Source organism: Helicoverpa zea, chromosome 8 (assembly GCF_022581195.2).
Source record: "Helicoverpa zea isolate HzStark_Cry1AcR chromosome 8, ilHelZeax1.1, whole genome shotgun sequence".
Classification (NCBI taxonomy): Eukaryota; Metazoa; Arthropoda; class Insecta; order Lepidoptera; family Noctuidae; genus Helicoverpa; species Helicoverpa zea.
In genome coordinates this window covers 5,350,620-5,365,558 of record NC_061459.1, presented here as the reverse complement: position 1 = coordinate 5,365,558, position 14,939 = coordinate 5,350,620, and the positions used below count along the sequence as shown (strand labels likewise).

The 14,939-nt window shown below is 37.4% G+C and overlaps 2 protein-coding genes across 2 annotated transcripts; one reads left to right on the top strand and one right to left on the bottom strand.

Annotated features, from left to right (window-relative positions):
* Nucleotides 1–7,160, bottom strand: LOC124632791 (cilia- and flagella-associated protein 58-like). The gene is made up of 20 exons (XM_047167755.1): nucleotides 6,250–7,160; nucleotides 5,829–5,935; nucleotides 5,271–5,342; nucleotides 4,846–4,959; nucleotides 4,631–4,723; nucleotides 4,335–4,376; nucleotides 4,160–4,229; nucleotides 3,953–4,056; nucleotides 3,672–3,858; nucleotides 3,418–3,566; nucleotides 3,218–3,348; nucleotides 2,981–3,131; nucleotides 2,681–2,863; nucleotides 2,481–2,596; nucleotides 2,148–2,395; nucleotides 1,951–2,075; nucleotides 1,753–1,874; nucleotides 1,393–1,504; nucleotides 958–1,197; nucleotides 1–765 (listed from the first exon to the last, which is right to left on the bottom strand). The coding sequence occupies exons 1-20, from the start codon at nucleotides 6,281–6,283 to the stop codon at nucleotides 28–30; spliced, it is 3,138 nt and encodes a 1,045-aa protein (XP_047023711.1). The 5' UTR covers nucleotides 6,284–7,160; the 3' UTR covers nucleotides 1–27.
* Nucleotides 6,722–14,143, top strand: LOC124632609 (trichohyalin-like). The gene is made up of 21 exons (XM_047167504.1): nucleotides 6,722–6,758; nucleotides 7,142–7,275; nucleotides 7,500–7,562; nucleotides 7,637–7,672; nucleotides 7,847–7,985; nucleotides 9,286–9,378; nucleotides 9,450–9,802; nucleotides 9,941–10,160; nucleotides 10,333–10,463; nucleotides 10,538–10,668; nucleotides 10,776–10,929; nucleotides 11,009–11,191; nucleotides 11,279–11,394; nucleotides 11,483–11,721; nucleotides 11,792–11,928; nucleotides 12,110–12,228; nucleotides 12,307–12,424; nucleotides 12,873–13,004; nucleotides 13,411–13,518; nucleotides 13,738–13,946; nucleotides 14,125–14,143. The coding sequence occupies exons 1-21, from the start codon at nucleotides 6,722–6,724 to the stop codon at nucleotides 14,141–14,143; spliced, it is 2,871 nt and encodes a 956-aa protein (XP_047023460.1).
* The last annotated feature ends 796 nt before the right edge of the window (nucleotides 14,144–14,939 follow it).

Below are 14,939 nucleotides of genomic sequence, written 5' to 3'. Positions count from 1 at the left end.
CAACAAACGATACAGAACATGACACACTCATAGCCTATGGCCGGCAATTTTAAACATCTTGCATTTTTTTTCATCACGCAGCTGATTGCTCGTTAACAATTGTATATTTCTGGACAGCAAATTATCTTTAAGGTGACTACCAGCTGGCAGCAGTCCTCTGAATGGAGGATAGTTATTGTCTTTGATCGTTGGATTAGCGTACGTGTTAATGTTGGGCTCAGGAGCAGGAACCCATTTCTGTGTGTCCATGTTAGTAATAGCTTTTTTGCGATCGAGGGTATCCCCTTTAAATTGTTCGTCAGTGCTTGTGATGTAAGTCTTAAAATTGTTCATGACAATTTTTGTTGGCTGTGTTTCGTGGATGGAAGGATTTTGACCTTTGTGACATTCAATATTTTCAAGTTTTTCTCGTCTGCGCTCACCTAAGTATTTCTTTTTCGCGGGTGTGAAGTCATGTTCCTTATGCAGCGTCGGTTCTAAAGAAGTTCCAAGTTCATCTTCTAAAATTTTGATTAAGCTGTCTAAATTATTGGAAGGCACTTCAATGTGTCTATTCTCCAAGTGGTATTGTTCGTATTCTGTTATTTTCTGCTCAAGCAATTTAATTTTATCCTGATCTTTTCTTCTCTGTAAACTCGCTTTTCGCGTCTGGTCTTCTAAAGTCAAAATTATTTTTTCCAGTTGTGAAATTTGTTGTTTCCTTGTTTCCACATTTGTAATAAGAGCTTCAATCTCAGCATTCTTCTCAGTTATTTGCTGGTTCAACTGTTGATAAAAAATAATAAGTGTCAAATGAAATGAGATGAACAGGATTAGGTATATACATCTAAAATAAGTAAAATATAAATTTCACGAACTAATACGATACTGATAGCAATTGGCAATGACAAAGTTTCATATTTGTAAATAAATACAATACCATTCTTCAAGATTCTAGCGATTACTTCTACAACTTACATCCATATCCGCTTGAGTTCTCATTTCCAAATTAGTGCGCAATAGTTTTATTATATTAGTTTGCTCTTCGTCTTTTCCTGATAACATCTTTATGACACCGTTTCGTTGTTCTAGCAGCTGTTCTTGTTCTGCGAAACTGTCCAAATGTCGTTCCAGTTCCATATCTTTCTTCTGTAATGCTTCAGCGAGTTCTCCATTCTGCCTAGTTGCTTCTAACAACTTAGCTCGTTGTTGATTTACCTGAGTGGGAAAAAATAATGCGATATTAAGTACTTAATTTGCTCACATTATCTTACGTACGTAAAACATTAGTAGGCTAAATAGGTGCCTATTTACTAAAGCTGGAAGAAAATAAATAATCTTTAAAGAAACAAATGATAAAAGTAATATTTGATTCTTGTTTAGGCAAAATACTTTCAAATGGTATTCACAAACCATTTCATGAAGTTCGTTCAAATTTTCAAATTCACCAAAATCGTCCTGCAGTTCTGCGATATGAGTTTTCAGCTTGGTTAACTGTTCTTCATATGATCCCATTTTACGTTCACTGAGAAATAAATTATGCATGAGTTCCTATTTATTTGTTAAATTGAGAGTTGAAAGTATACCTAGCTCAATAGCTACAATCAATCCATTGTAAGTAGACAATGGCAATCCATTGTAAGTCATTAGCTGCATATGGCCGGATACATATTGCTGTAGCCGCACGTAAATAATTTACTTAATATAATAATAACCACTGTTCCTAAGATTAAAGCGTTTAACAAACAAACACTTCAGCTTCATTATACTTACCTCTCGTGCAACTGTTGTTCAAGCAAAGACTGTTTCTTCTCAAGCTCCGCAATGTATTCCTCCTTATTCACAAGATTGTTTTTCAGACTTTCTTCCAAATTTATAGACTCTTTGAAGTTGTTCTAAACAAAGATTACACGTTTTTAAACAACCGCCACGTAAACCTTTGCGTTAAATACAAACATTTTCTGTACTTACTTCGAATTCCTTTAGGGTGTCACTTTGTTCTGCCAGTCTTGTTCTGTAATCTTCTATTTCAATAACTGCTATATCCAAATCCCTCTTAGTAGACAGTAATTCTTTTTCACAGCTTAACGCTTGACCTGAAACAGGGCGTTTATTACATTCTTTCGTCAACACTACAGTTTCAGGTTTGAGCTATGTAACCAACTTACTCAATTGTTCTTTTGTATCTAGCAGTTCCTTTGTTGCATCTTTCAACTGAAGTTCCGCTTCCAAAAGTTGCGAGCATAATGTTTCCACTTTAGTTTCTAATGCTTTCTTGTGTTCTGATTGTTCCTCGTATTTCTTTTCGGTTTCAATGAGCTTGGCTACGTTTATATTCATATCATGCTTAATACTCTTAAGAGATTCGTTATAGAACTTTGATAGGTCGCCAAGACGATTTTCTAGATCTTCTTTCCTATAAAAATTTAAAATAAATTAGTTTTTTTTTTATCAATTTTATTGAACACGCTAAGCATTACATGAAAGTTGCCTAGACGTACTCTGTTTGTAATTTTTCACGAGCATCTGCTATTTCTTCCAAATGCATTGTATTTTCTCTAATCGATTCTCTTAAATCATTTAGCTCTTTATCGAAATCAGTCTGTAACTTTTGGTTCTGAAACACAAGAGAAATATGGTAGTAAAAATAATATAGAAATAATATATTTTCTTCGCACTGCTCCTTCTATCAATTTCTAACCTGTTCATGAAGTTGTTGAATGGTACGTTCCAATGTGCGAGTCTGCGAGCGAGCCTGTTCCAATGCTGCCTCTAATTGAGATGCTCGCTCCCCGTTCATTTTAATTTGACCTTCTGCTTTAGCCAAACGGTCGCGCAAAAATATTTTCTTACATCTTTCCTCCTTTAGTTCCTTTTCGAGTTCCTGGAAAATAAGCAGTATTGTCAATCTAACTTCACTAGTCTTGATTGTTGACTTAACATATCAACATAAAATTTTACATTTTAAATAAAATTATTGGCAAAAAATATAAAAAATTACCTCTATTTTATTCTTATTAGTTTGCGAACGCAGGTGATCGGAATTATGAATTTGTTTTCGCAAATCGTTGTTTTGCGAATTCAGATCCGATATTTCGTACGTCAGTTCTTCTGTACGTAGTTGGAGAGCTACTGTTTCATTTGTAGTTTTGCTAATAACAGAAGTTTTATCACGTTAGTACTTAGACGGATAAGTTTCTCTTAGAGTATTTTCAGTCGAATTTCTTAATATACGCACCGCATGAATTCTATTATTTCATTCAGTTCCTTAACGAATTCTGCTTTCGCTTGATCTAAGGAGCATTTTAACATTTCGTTCTCTGCGTTAAATTCGTTAATCTTCTTGGATAGTTTGTGCATAGCGATACCCTGGTTAACAGATATCAGGGTTAAATTATATGTCATATATTCAAAGTATAGAATTTTAGATAGTGATACCTTTTCCTCAGACTTCAAAGATTCAAACCAATCAATAATCTCCTTTCGTTTAAACAGAGTCTGCTCGCAAGTGGCAACCAGTTTGGATGGCATACCGTACAGTTTATTCATATCGACTGCTAGTGGGGTTTTTGTTGATGATTGACCGTCTGCAATAATCATTGATTATATAATAAATTCTGGTCATTTTCACAACTGTTATTTTGTAAAAGTTAAAACACCCACCTAGGTTGTCTTCAGTCTTACCTACTCACCTTTAGTTTTTTGTGACTTATCATCCGGCTGTCTGACAGAACAGAGTTGGAGCAATTGTTCTGCAGTCAACTTGGCAACGTTCATGATGCGCAGATCTTCCGAGGGCGGGAGGATCGCCTTCTGGCCCAACATCGACATCTTCTGATGGGTATTTCGCATCAGTGCATAAAGTTCCATTATAGCTTTCTGTGTTGTAGAGAAATTAAATAAGATTAATTAAATATTTTTACCTATTATTTAATTCAAATTCTATTAATTTTTTTGCAATAAAAAATATAACCTGGCGCTCCCTCAGATCATTTTTCATCTTTTCAAACTGCACCATGTTTTCTTGCCAACTTATTTTAAGTTTTGTCATCTTATCACTTCGGGAACACAACGAATCTGAAAAATTTAATAAATAATGGGACACAATGAGTTTTGTCAATTGTATCACTATTGTTTTAAATCAGAACAATGATGACTGATATTCAACACGAAAAGTTACCTTTGTCAACTGTCGGTGTACTATCCAAATCATCATAATCCTCACATCGTTCTTGTTTTTGAATAGTTTCCTGAAAAACACCAAAGGGCCATCAACATAAGAAGTCTTAGTTGTCAAGATATGCTCATTCAAAAACATACTACATGTATTGATTACAAAAGTATGAATTTCTTACCTGATCTGGTAAATCATTACTTGTGTTCTTCATCGGAGCTCTCTGTAAATATCAGACAACATTAAAAGTACTAAGGAATATTCAAACGTACTGCCCAAATCAACTACAATAAATATAAGTTTTAGCTATCTTTTTGCTGGAGCTGTAAGCCAATTATGCTGCAGGGAGAAAATCACTCAGTAGGTACGTTTTGGTTATTGATAAATGTATATTTATGGATTTTCCTCAAGTATGTGTATCTCCTTCTCTTATCTCCTTCTCCTTTAGAACTATTCTGCTATTAAACGGTTTGTTACCTGCGTTCCACTGAGAGGCACAGTTATAACCGCCCTTGCAGTTTTGTTTGCTTGGACATGATCTGTTATTTTCTTAGGTATTGTGGAAGGCCTCTATACAACAAACAAGAAACACAATAAACATTTTAAAATTACTCAAGCTAAGTAGGTGTATATTTTTTTATCAAGGCACATAATTCAATTTAAGTAAAGTAATAGCAATGTGCATCACATACTTTAAGTGGCATTGCAAAGCGATCGCGGTCAGGTCTGGCCGACCGAGGCATGCTATGCGCTGGTCTTCCTATACCCAGTTCATCTTTCACACGATTTGCAGATTTTGGCCTCGACTGAAACAGAAAGTTTCTCTTGATTCAAATTTTTCTTAAAAATATCCTCTTTCTATGGAAAAAAGGAGCAAAAGAAACTTTGGACGGCGCAAGAAGTGAGTGGATTAGTATTTGCATCTCTTGGCATAGACCAAAATAAATTTAAATTCAGCTAACCTCCAGAAGAAGAAGATGTTACCTCAACTAAATATTAATAAAAACCTCAAATCGGCGCTCTTCAAAACCTATCTTTATAGTGGAGAAAATTTACATAAACCTAAATGAGATGAGGACATCTTTAAACAAATAAAATAATATTAAGAAAGAAAAACCTCATCGGAACGTGGTCGAACCGCGCCTCTGCCAGTACATCGCTGGGGTGGTACTGCATCGAATTTTGATCTCTGCAACAAAGAGTAACTCCCTCGCAAGAACTATCTAGAAACAATAGCATAAGATATACCTAAATCCTGAAAATCAGTTACGTGATCATAAATCAAGAGAAACTAATTTGCCATCAGATATTGACATTATAGATGAGCTTTTAATCCTGAACTTTTTTTTTATATAAAATCTGTGCATACACATCCACTGTCTACAGTATTCAATAACGAAAAATGATTAATTATAATGAATTCGAAACCTTCTAGAATCATATCAGGAGCAGGATCGACATTTACGTGTTTTTCGTAGCTTACAATGCACGGGTGTATCACCACTGCTGCTCTGAGAAACTTTCTTAAAAAGGCTCCTAAGCAATTTGGGTTCGACTAGGGAATGAAACTCATGCACGCAGCAGTCGTGACCCCTTTGTGTTTTCACTGTACGACCACTACACCGCGTAAGTACCTATATGACGAACTATTATAACAATAAAAGAATTGGTGTACCGCGATTTCAGCAATAGGCTTGGGTCTAATTTGAGGTGGTTTGGGCCGCGCAGGGGGCAATCTTTGCGGAATGCGACATTTGATCGATCCTTTCGCTGATTCAACGTCTGTAATGTTTTGAAATATTCAGTCAATGTTCATTAATAGTCACATATTGGAAAATGCTTTCAATGAGTTGTTTTCAGGCAGTCTGTAATACAAAGGCATTAGGCATGTAGAGTTAACGAACATTCTAAGTAACCAACATAATTAAAAAAAAAACTACGTACAAGTCAAGAAGACTATTATTACATGAACTCCATCGATGCGAGAAATCGGGTAACATATAAAAAAATCATACAGACAAATTGAGTACCTCCTCCTCTTATATAATTTGGATAAAAACTTCATAACATGACTGAAGATGATGCCAGTACTTTACCTTGCCTGGGCTCCTCGGTCACCAACAGTGACATGTTTCATAACACAACTTACAATTTTATATTAACTCGGAACGCAGTTTGGTACGCGTTTTTAAGATTATTATAATACAATGTACAAAAATTTTATCAAATGCGTTCCAAAAGTAAATGACTTGTGGTTTTCATTTTGTGTGTAGCTAAGTTTTGGAAGAAGAAGAACACTTTGGCAAATGTTCCAGCCAGCTGCGGCGTCTGCCTATCAAATTGTTATTCTGTTTGGAAAAAGGTTTTTGTCATGTTATGACCAAAAAGTTTCATTAAATATGTTATTTTCTTTGCAATCAAATGCCATAAAACATTTTCTGTCTAATTTCAAATTTAGAACTCCCGTCCATCATCACCGATCACGCAAATAGTTTAACAAAATATCAAAATTTCCAGAGGTTTTCTTTTACATTTTCTATACACCAATTATCAGCTGTAGAGTTTATTATGACGACTGCGGCGAAATCGCAAAAGGATAAGCCTTGTAAGTTTCATATAAATCACTGACTTAAGGTATTCTCTCGATTACCACTTACAGATCATTGAGGAACACTAGTTTAAAAGTTATGTGATAAGAAGTTGAAAAATTATGTTTCTGAAAAAAATCAGACGACCCACTGATCAAATCTTTCTGGTGTGCTGGGCTGGTCTTGTCGATATTTTTGCAGTTAAGGTGACTGATGGTTCATTATTCCAAATCAATAGATTGATCAGAGTATAATACACAACTGACGCACTTACTTGACCTACGCTATATGCATCTTATAAAGCACCAGGTCTTAAGCCTTTCCGTAGACTCCCGTGTCAAGTCGACAGCTGTTAGAGTAATGTCAAATGTTTTGTGTAATGTTAATTTACTTTGAGCAGTTGGCACAACTCCTCGATTGGTGCCGAGGCCTACAGCTGCCTCCGCCGCGCGCGCTGCTCGCAATGCCACTAACAGAAACTTGTCCCTGCCTTCCCAGAGGCAATCGCCGACCCGGATGTCTACTTGTCCTAAGGTATACTTAATAATCTTTAAATCGACGATCTATAAATTTACACAGCCTTGGAAACCGCGACCGATATTCGAACTTTCTTGCTGAGAAGTTTACAGCGTTTATAGGTACTCAAGGTACTCATCGTAGTTTAGGGAAGGTACCTAATATAAATATCCTTAATACATAGGTATCCAATGCATGAGATAGCGTTAAGATGTTGTGATAAATAAAGTGAATAATTGCAGGGGAAGAGTTCTCCTCAAGTTCTTCAACGTGCCCAAAAATCAGATTCCAAGACTGATGTCAAGGTAATAAATATTGACCACATTTTAGACATCTTCTCGTGGCTTTTTTTACTTAAGTTCTTCTTTTTGATTGTTAGGCTAACGGGGGCTTTGATACCGAACCATTGGAGAGTGTAAGTAGACATAACTATTCACTCGTACGACCCCCATGAGAAAATAAAAATATATTTCAGTGTGATTTCAATTTTTATTAGAGGAAATTAAAAAAATCGCTTCTTGGCAACGATCATTTAGCAAAACATTGTGGTTTTGGTACTAAACGAGTTATCTGTGGGTGTTGTTTTTAGATCGCGCCACCGATAGAACCTGACTCTTATATTATTGAGAACTCTTCGGTAATGATAATAGAAGAAGCGTCGGATGACCAAGCTGTCTACGATGGTGGTGCTGTTAACCTTCAGGACATCAATGAAAATTGTCCCTTGGGTACGTCAGAGTCCGTACCTATTTATACAGTAATACGAGGGGAGGTCAATAAGTTCGCGGAATGGAGGGGTTGGTGGGGATAAATTTGCCCGTCTAGGTAGGCACTAGTTAAGCACCTCATTAAGAGTATATACCAAGTTTGAACCTAATCGGGTCATTAACTTTTGAGTTATCGACCTGCAAACAACTAAATCGGGAAGAAGTCAGCCAGTATGGAGAAAATTGAACACCGTGCCGTTATTAAGTTCCTTACCAAGCAAGGAAAATCCGCTCAGACGATTTTTCAAAAGCTGTTAGCGGTTTACGCGGACTCTGCCCCTGGTAAAACCATGGTTTACTAGTGGCATGGTCTTTTCAAACAAGGAAGGGAGTCCATTGAAGACGACCCCCGCTCCGGACGGCCAATTGAGGCCACCACACCGGAAATCGTCAAAAAAGTAGAAAAACTTGTATTGGGACTATAACGGGACAGTACTACGCTTCTTTACTGGAAAGATTGAAAGAAGCCATTAAGAAAAAAAGAAGAGGAAAACTGTCAAAAGGTGTGCTCCTTTTACACGACAATGCACCCGTCCACATGTGCCATGTTGCGACGGCTGCCATTCACCGATGCGGCTTTGAACAATTAAACCACCCACCATACAGTCCAGACTTGGCCCCCAGTGACTATTATTTATTTCCAAAAATGAAGAAAGAGCTGCGTGGAAAGAAATTTAACGACGATGAAGAAGTCAAGTCGGCAATTTCGGCCTATTTTGACGCCAAAGACAAATCATTTTTTTTTCGATGGTATAAACAAGCTATTTGAGAGATCCGAAAAATGTATTAGGGTTAAAGGAGAATATATTGAAAAGGAAAAATAGTTTGGTGTTTAATTTCAACCTCCTTCGTTCTCATTCCGCGAACTTATTGACCTCCCCTCGTATATACGACGAGTGTTTATATTAACTGACTCGTTGATCTAGCGGTCGCAAGCTGGTTCTATTCCTGGGTCGGGCCGAAATGGCTTTGTGCGTTTCAGAATCTTGTAAGTTGACGATTGATACACCCGTGCGTCGGAGAGTAAGTAAATATCGGTCTTGCGCGGTCGTGTCAATCGCACAGTGAAGGAATAGTGAGTACCTACGCCTGTGTCTGCGCATATGCTTGTGCACTCTAATATGACCTACGCAGCTGGCTAAGGAGCACATAAGGATGTGAGAGTAGCAGTTGTGATCGACAATCGTCTAGGTCACCATTATTATTGCTATTGTACAGTAATGATGCTCTTATTTTTATTTTCTTTTATTTTATTTTTCAGAAATAAAAAATAATGATGGCGAGCCCAATGAAGTACAGCAACCCATAACAAATGAACCTGATGCACTACAGCACAATATCACTCGCAAAAGCGGTAAGGTATTAAAAAGTCACAATATTGTAAAGAACTTCAGGTGAGTGTTATTGTTGACGGTAATCTTTCAGAATCTAAAAGTCGGCCTCAAACCCCAGCTTTGCATAGCCGCCCCCAGACTCCTAGAAGCTTACAATCGAGTCGTCCACAAACGCCGCGCATGCCGAGCCGCCCCACGACGCCGGCGCACCCCGTGCAGCGCCACAGCACTCCCAGCAGCCGGCCCAACACGCCGCAACGCCACTCCAACCCATCTCGTCCAAGAACTCCATCTCTGAATGTCCCACCAAGTTCTAGAATTCTGTCGCCGGCGTCCATTAACAGTCCAACACGTTCATGCAAAGATGAAGACGATATCAAATCAACGTTTCTCTCAAAACAGAAGCAATTCCATCGTATGAAGAAGGAATTGGATTTGAAGCAGGTTCGTTTACCACTATCTCTTATTTTACTGCTTTTTAAAGATATTGGTCTTCGAAATTGATATCTAAATCCAAATGGTTTTATGTTTAACAATCAAAAAATGTGTTACACATGTAACGATGAAATCAAAACTTTGCAGCAAGCAGTACTGGAACTATTCGATAGTTTACGTGGAATGCGCGAGCGCATGACTCGCGAGGGCGTCTCGGGCTGCGGCGAGGGGATCCAACTACAAGAACTAGTGGTATTCAATGTAGCGGACTGGACAGCGGACGAGGTCGCCCAGCTGTGTCGCGACGCTGTCGCCTCGGCCACTACTGATGGCGCGGTCGAACTCATCAACACGACCCTTCCTATTGGTAATATTTCACTAGGTTCTGCTTTTCTTATTCTCTAGTAGATTAGTATCTGTCTCCCTAGTTAACTGTTAAAGCTTATTTGTTACTATTAGAACAAAGTGGAAGGCTTTAAATGGTCCTTATCAGTAAATCAAATGAAAAGTATTCCTCACTTGATTATGGTTTTGTACAGACGAATGTGCCCTTGCGGAACTTGACTCTAAAGTCGCGAACGTACCTACCTGCTTTGCCGATCTGTGTCTTCAGGCGTTTACGGCGCGACAAGAGATCATTGATTGGGTCAAGGAGCTCATCGAAAGAAGCGTAAGTTCTATTAATTTAAAATCATGATAATCATGTGATTATTGTCTATTAATACCAAATATTGACTTTTGTAGGAAAATGGTAATGGCGAATCATTGGAGCGTATTGCTCGATACAATGCTCAGGGGCTTGAACTTTGCGAGTCTCTCCGTGACCTGAAATCCCGTGCTGATGAAGCGGTTGACACTGTCACTCAACTCTCCAAGTAATTATAATAATTTACTGAAATTACTCACTCATCTACTCACTACGTTACGTTTTTTTTTCATATTTTTGTATTTTTCTTATTTTAATAACACAATCATATTTAAGGCGAGCCTGTCGAGAACGAAGTGCTTTGGTAGCTGTCGGAGAATCGTTGGTGAGAGAAATAGCACGACTTCGACAAGACCTCGAAACACGTTCTGCCGTTATAAGTGAATTGCAGGAAACCCGCAATGAATCTGACCGCAACAGGTCTTCTGAGGTAAGTGTTTCAAAAAAAGTAATTTTACAAGTCATTATATAAAAAATATTAGAATAAAGAATTAATTTATTTAAAAAAGGAAATGCGTCGGGAGTTGGAGGAAGAACGATCAGCAAAGGTCGCTACTAAAGAGAAGTTGGCGACCACAGAGTCCCAGCTCCGTCAAGCGCGCATCCGTATTACTAAGATGGACCGGCAACTGCGTGAGGCAGAAGCAAGCATTGCTAGTCTCACAGGCACTGTGAAGGCGCTGGAAGACCAGGTCCGTCACACATTACGACAGTTACCTACACATATCTTTCAACTACGATATACTTATTAATGCTCATTTATTATTTAATTTTATTAGAGTCGTCAAAGGGAAGTGCAGTTGGAAGCCCGTGCTAGGAAATTAAAGGAATCGTTAAAGACCGGAGAAGTAGCCAGTAGTCAATTAGCTCAACAACGTGACACACTACAGAATGAGTATGTACAATTAATATTTATATGCAGTGATATTAAAGAATTGGCTATTGTTTCATAGTGTTACTGATACAATTCCTTATTTCTACAGAATTCAAGATTTGAAACACCAAATAGAAAATTTAACAACTCAGCACAAGGCAGCCATACAGGAACTAACGCTCCAGCTCAAAGATTTCAAGGCTAATTTAGAAGAACAACGTAAACTTACACAAAAAGAGATTGAGCTGAAGGAGGCAGCTGAAGCTGCCTTAGTAGAGAGCCAAAATAATATTGAAGAATTAAAAGCTAAAATCACTGAAATGGAAAATACTAAACCTAATCCTAATGGTAATCATTTTTATTTTCATATACCGGCCAGTAGTAAAATCACACCTGCTTAATTCTCTAATGCTTCCAGATTTACCAACTGAAAGAGAAATGGATCTCTGGGCAGAACTGCAGGCCACTAAAGATAGTCTACGCGTAACTGAGGATGAAGTGACTGCCTGCAAACGGGAGAAAGTGCGATTTTTGGAAACTCTGACTAAGATAACTGTAATTATTGCTCTGTCTATATTGCTACTTACGTGTCAGGATCATTAGTTATTCTCAGCAACTTTTTTCTTTCAGTCTTATGTACCAGATAACTTTTTTCCTCCAGTGAGGTGATTACATGTTGCTATAAACGTTTGCCATTTTTTATGACTTTCTGATTGCAAACTTTTATGAATTTCAGGAATCCGAGAACAAGGTAGGAATGCAGCAGAAACTGGCAGCCGAGCTTCTGAGCAAGGAAGAAATATTAGGAAAAATGCAAACACAAATAAGGGAACTAACAAAAAATATTAAATTAAAGTAAGGCTTGACTCAACAGCGAATAGGACACCAATAATAGTTTATAGTCAAATGTATGTTATGCCAACCACATTTCAGCGAGCAAAAAGTAATTCAATATGAACAATATGTACGAGATCTGCAGGCACACAATCGCGCCGTGGCCAACTGTCAAGAGGCTCCCAATGGTATCAGCTATCAGGACTTACAACAGGAGGTAAAAAGGTTTACGTGCAATAGAGAAAAACCAACACAGCCAATATTATGTTTATGATTCAAAACATGCCGTGATCATACAACGGTGATCTACTCGTCAAAAAGCGTGACGTCGCCGTCGCCTCGTCATCATAGACGCAACAAATGATTTGATGAAATCAGTAGAACTTGGTTTTTCGGATACCTAAATAAATTTTTGAAACCGAACAGCTCTTAAAACTTTATTTTTTTATTAATGATTTTTTTTCTCTCAATATGGTAAATTTAATTAAAAATGGCTTGGGTGTCTGAGGTTGTGTGCGATTAACGTTACACGTTGTGTTCCTTTAGGTCGTAAATAATTAGCTACCTACCTATGTTTAAATAAATTCTCCTTATTACAAATTTCATACCAGTAGGTACTACCTATAAAGATTGATTTATATTCATTTAAATACATATATTGTTAGATCATGAACTTGAGAATGGGCCTTCTCGAAGCGGTGCACCGAAACGAAGAGTTATCAGAGCTGTTGGTGCAGAAGGAACAACAACTCGAGCAACAGGACAAGACTTCACGTGCCCAGGCAAGAGTCATAAAGGTTACTAGGTCCTTCTTGCAATCGTAGTTATAGTAACACAACTAGTACGTTGTCGATTGTAGAGCTTTGGCAGCCGCGTAGCAAAAGGTAGCTGGAATGTGCAGGCTTCACAGTGAAGCTATATGTAAATCTTACGTATTGATTCAGCATCCCATTTCCTACACTTAAACTAAACTTAACTATTGTATCTAATACCAACGACGAGATTATCTTCGAAAAAGTGATGAAACATAAATCCTTTAAATGTCAACAATATAACTTTTCTTAAAACTAAAATAATTAGGTATTTCGCTGAATGTAATTTTGCATGTAAGATTTTCCAGATCTGGACTCTGGAGTACCTAGATGTTGTTTTTGTATAATTGTGTTAATTTGGCTTTGATTTATAAGTTAGTCAGTAATGCAGGTTCGCGAGGAGTTAATCAATATGCTGAAGAACAAAGAGACTGAGCAGAGTCGCGAGCTGGCCGCGTTGCAACAAGATCTTGAGCACCGAATGAAAATCGTTGATGAAGTGAGACGAATTTTTTTATCATTTTTTATTGTAATTTCTGCAACACTCGGGATCACGTTTAAATTTTTGTTGTAGGTTATCCCCCAGAAGTGTAGGCTTGTGTGTGTGTGTGTGTGTTTATTTCAATTAATCGGCCTGATTTGAATTATGACTGTAATTTTAACGTTTTTTTTTCTTATGTTGAATGGAACTGAAGTCGCAATCCTTTACATTTCCCAGGTGAACAAACAGATAGCAGCGAAAGCGGAAGAGATCCAGGAGCTATTCGCTACTTTAGAGAATAAACAACAACAGATTCACCGACTGGAAAAGATCGTGTTGGCGCTTGAGGAGCAACAACGACGTGCGCAGGCGCAGCGGACGCGGCACGAGGAGAAGATTGCCGCGCTTGAACACGAGCTTGCTGCTAGTGGGAATCGACGAGAACGGTGAGATAAGCGTAGGTTGAGATCACAATACTAGAGACTCTGCCTCAAGGGACTCTATAATAAATATTTTAAGGCTAGGTTAGAGACAAGTAATTACCTACTTTTAATGCAACGAAAATTAGGTAGCTACATGTTATTTTCGTATTACATCCACTCATAAAAGGTTTATATTTTTCAGAAAGTTCCTGTTCTTCTAACAGCTATCCAAGTGCTCAGTATAGTGTCGTCGCATAAAATTTTTAAGTGCCTGTAAGGTGAAATTGTGAATGTCAGTTGATTGTGATAAGTTTGGTCGATTCGATTTTTGCGAATAAATTGATATTTTGTATGACGTTACATATAATTGTTTCATTAATTAAGCTAGCTCAATTCGTGACTCACTCCTATATTCTGATGTATTCACAAGCTGTCATATACCTAGTGCTAAGTTGAATCACAATCTGACGAGCTATTTGCGATTGATGGAACAACAAATCGATCTCAATATATCTTTATATAGCATGATAGATTATCTACAATGAAAATGCTGGGTGTATAAAAAACAAACATCCAAATTGAGAAGGAACCTCTTTTTGTTTAAAAAAATGTTTCTAAAAGCACTAAGATCTGAGATGCGAGTGGATGATCCGAAAAGATCTCGCATCGACAATAATGTTTTTTAATTTCTCTTTCTCGTCGAAATAGAATATACATGTTATGGACCAAGTGATAAATTGAGCAGTATACATAATGCCCGGTCATTATGAAAAATGCCCAATATGAGAGCGCAATTTGATAATAATTATTCAAATAATCAAATTGACCGGGCACTATACATATTGCCCGTGACCTTTTGGGCAAAGTAATACAAGCAAAGTAATAACATATTTATATTCATTTTTTTATTGTTATTGCCATTTAATTTAAAATAAACTAAATATTAAACCACTTAAATAATCAGCCTCATGATTTGGATTAATTATGAAGGACTTCTGCCTTAAAAATCCACTAGTT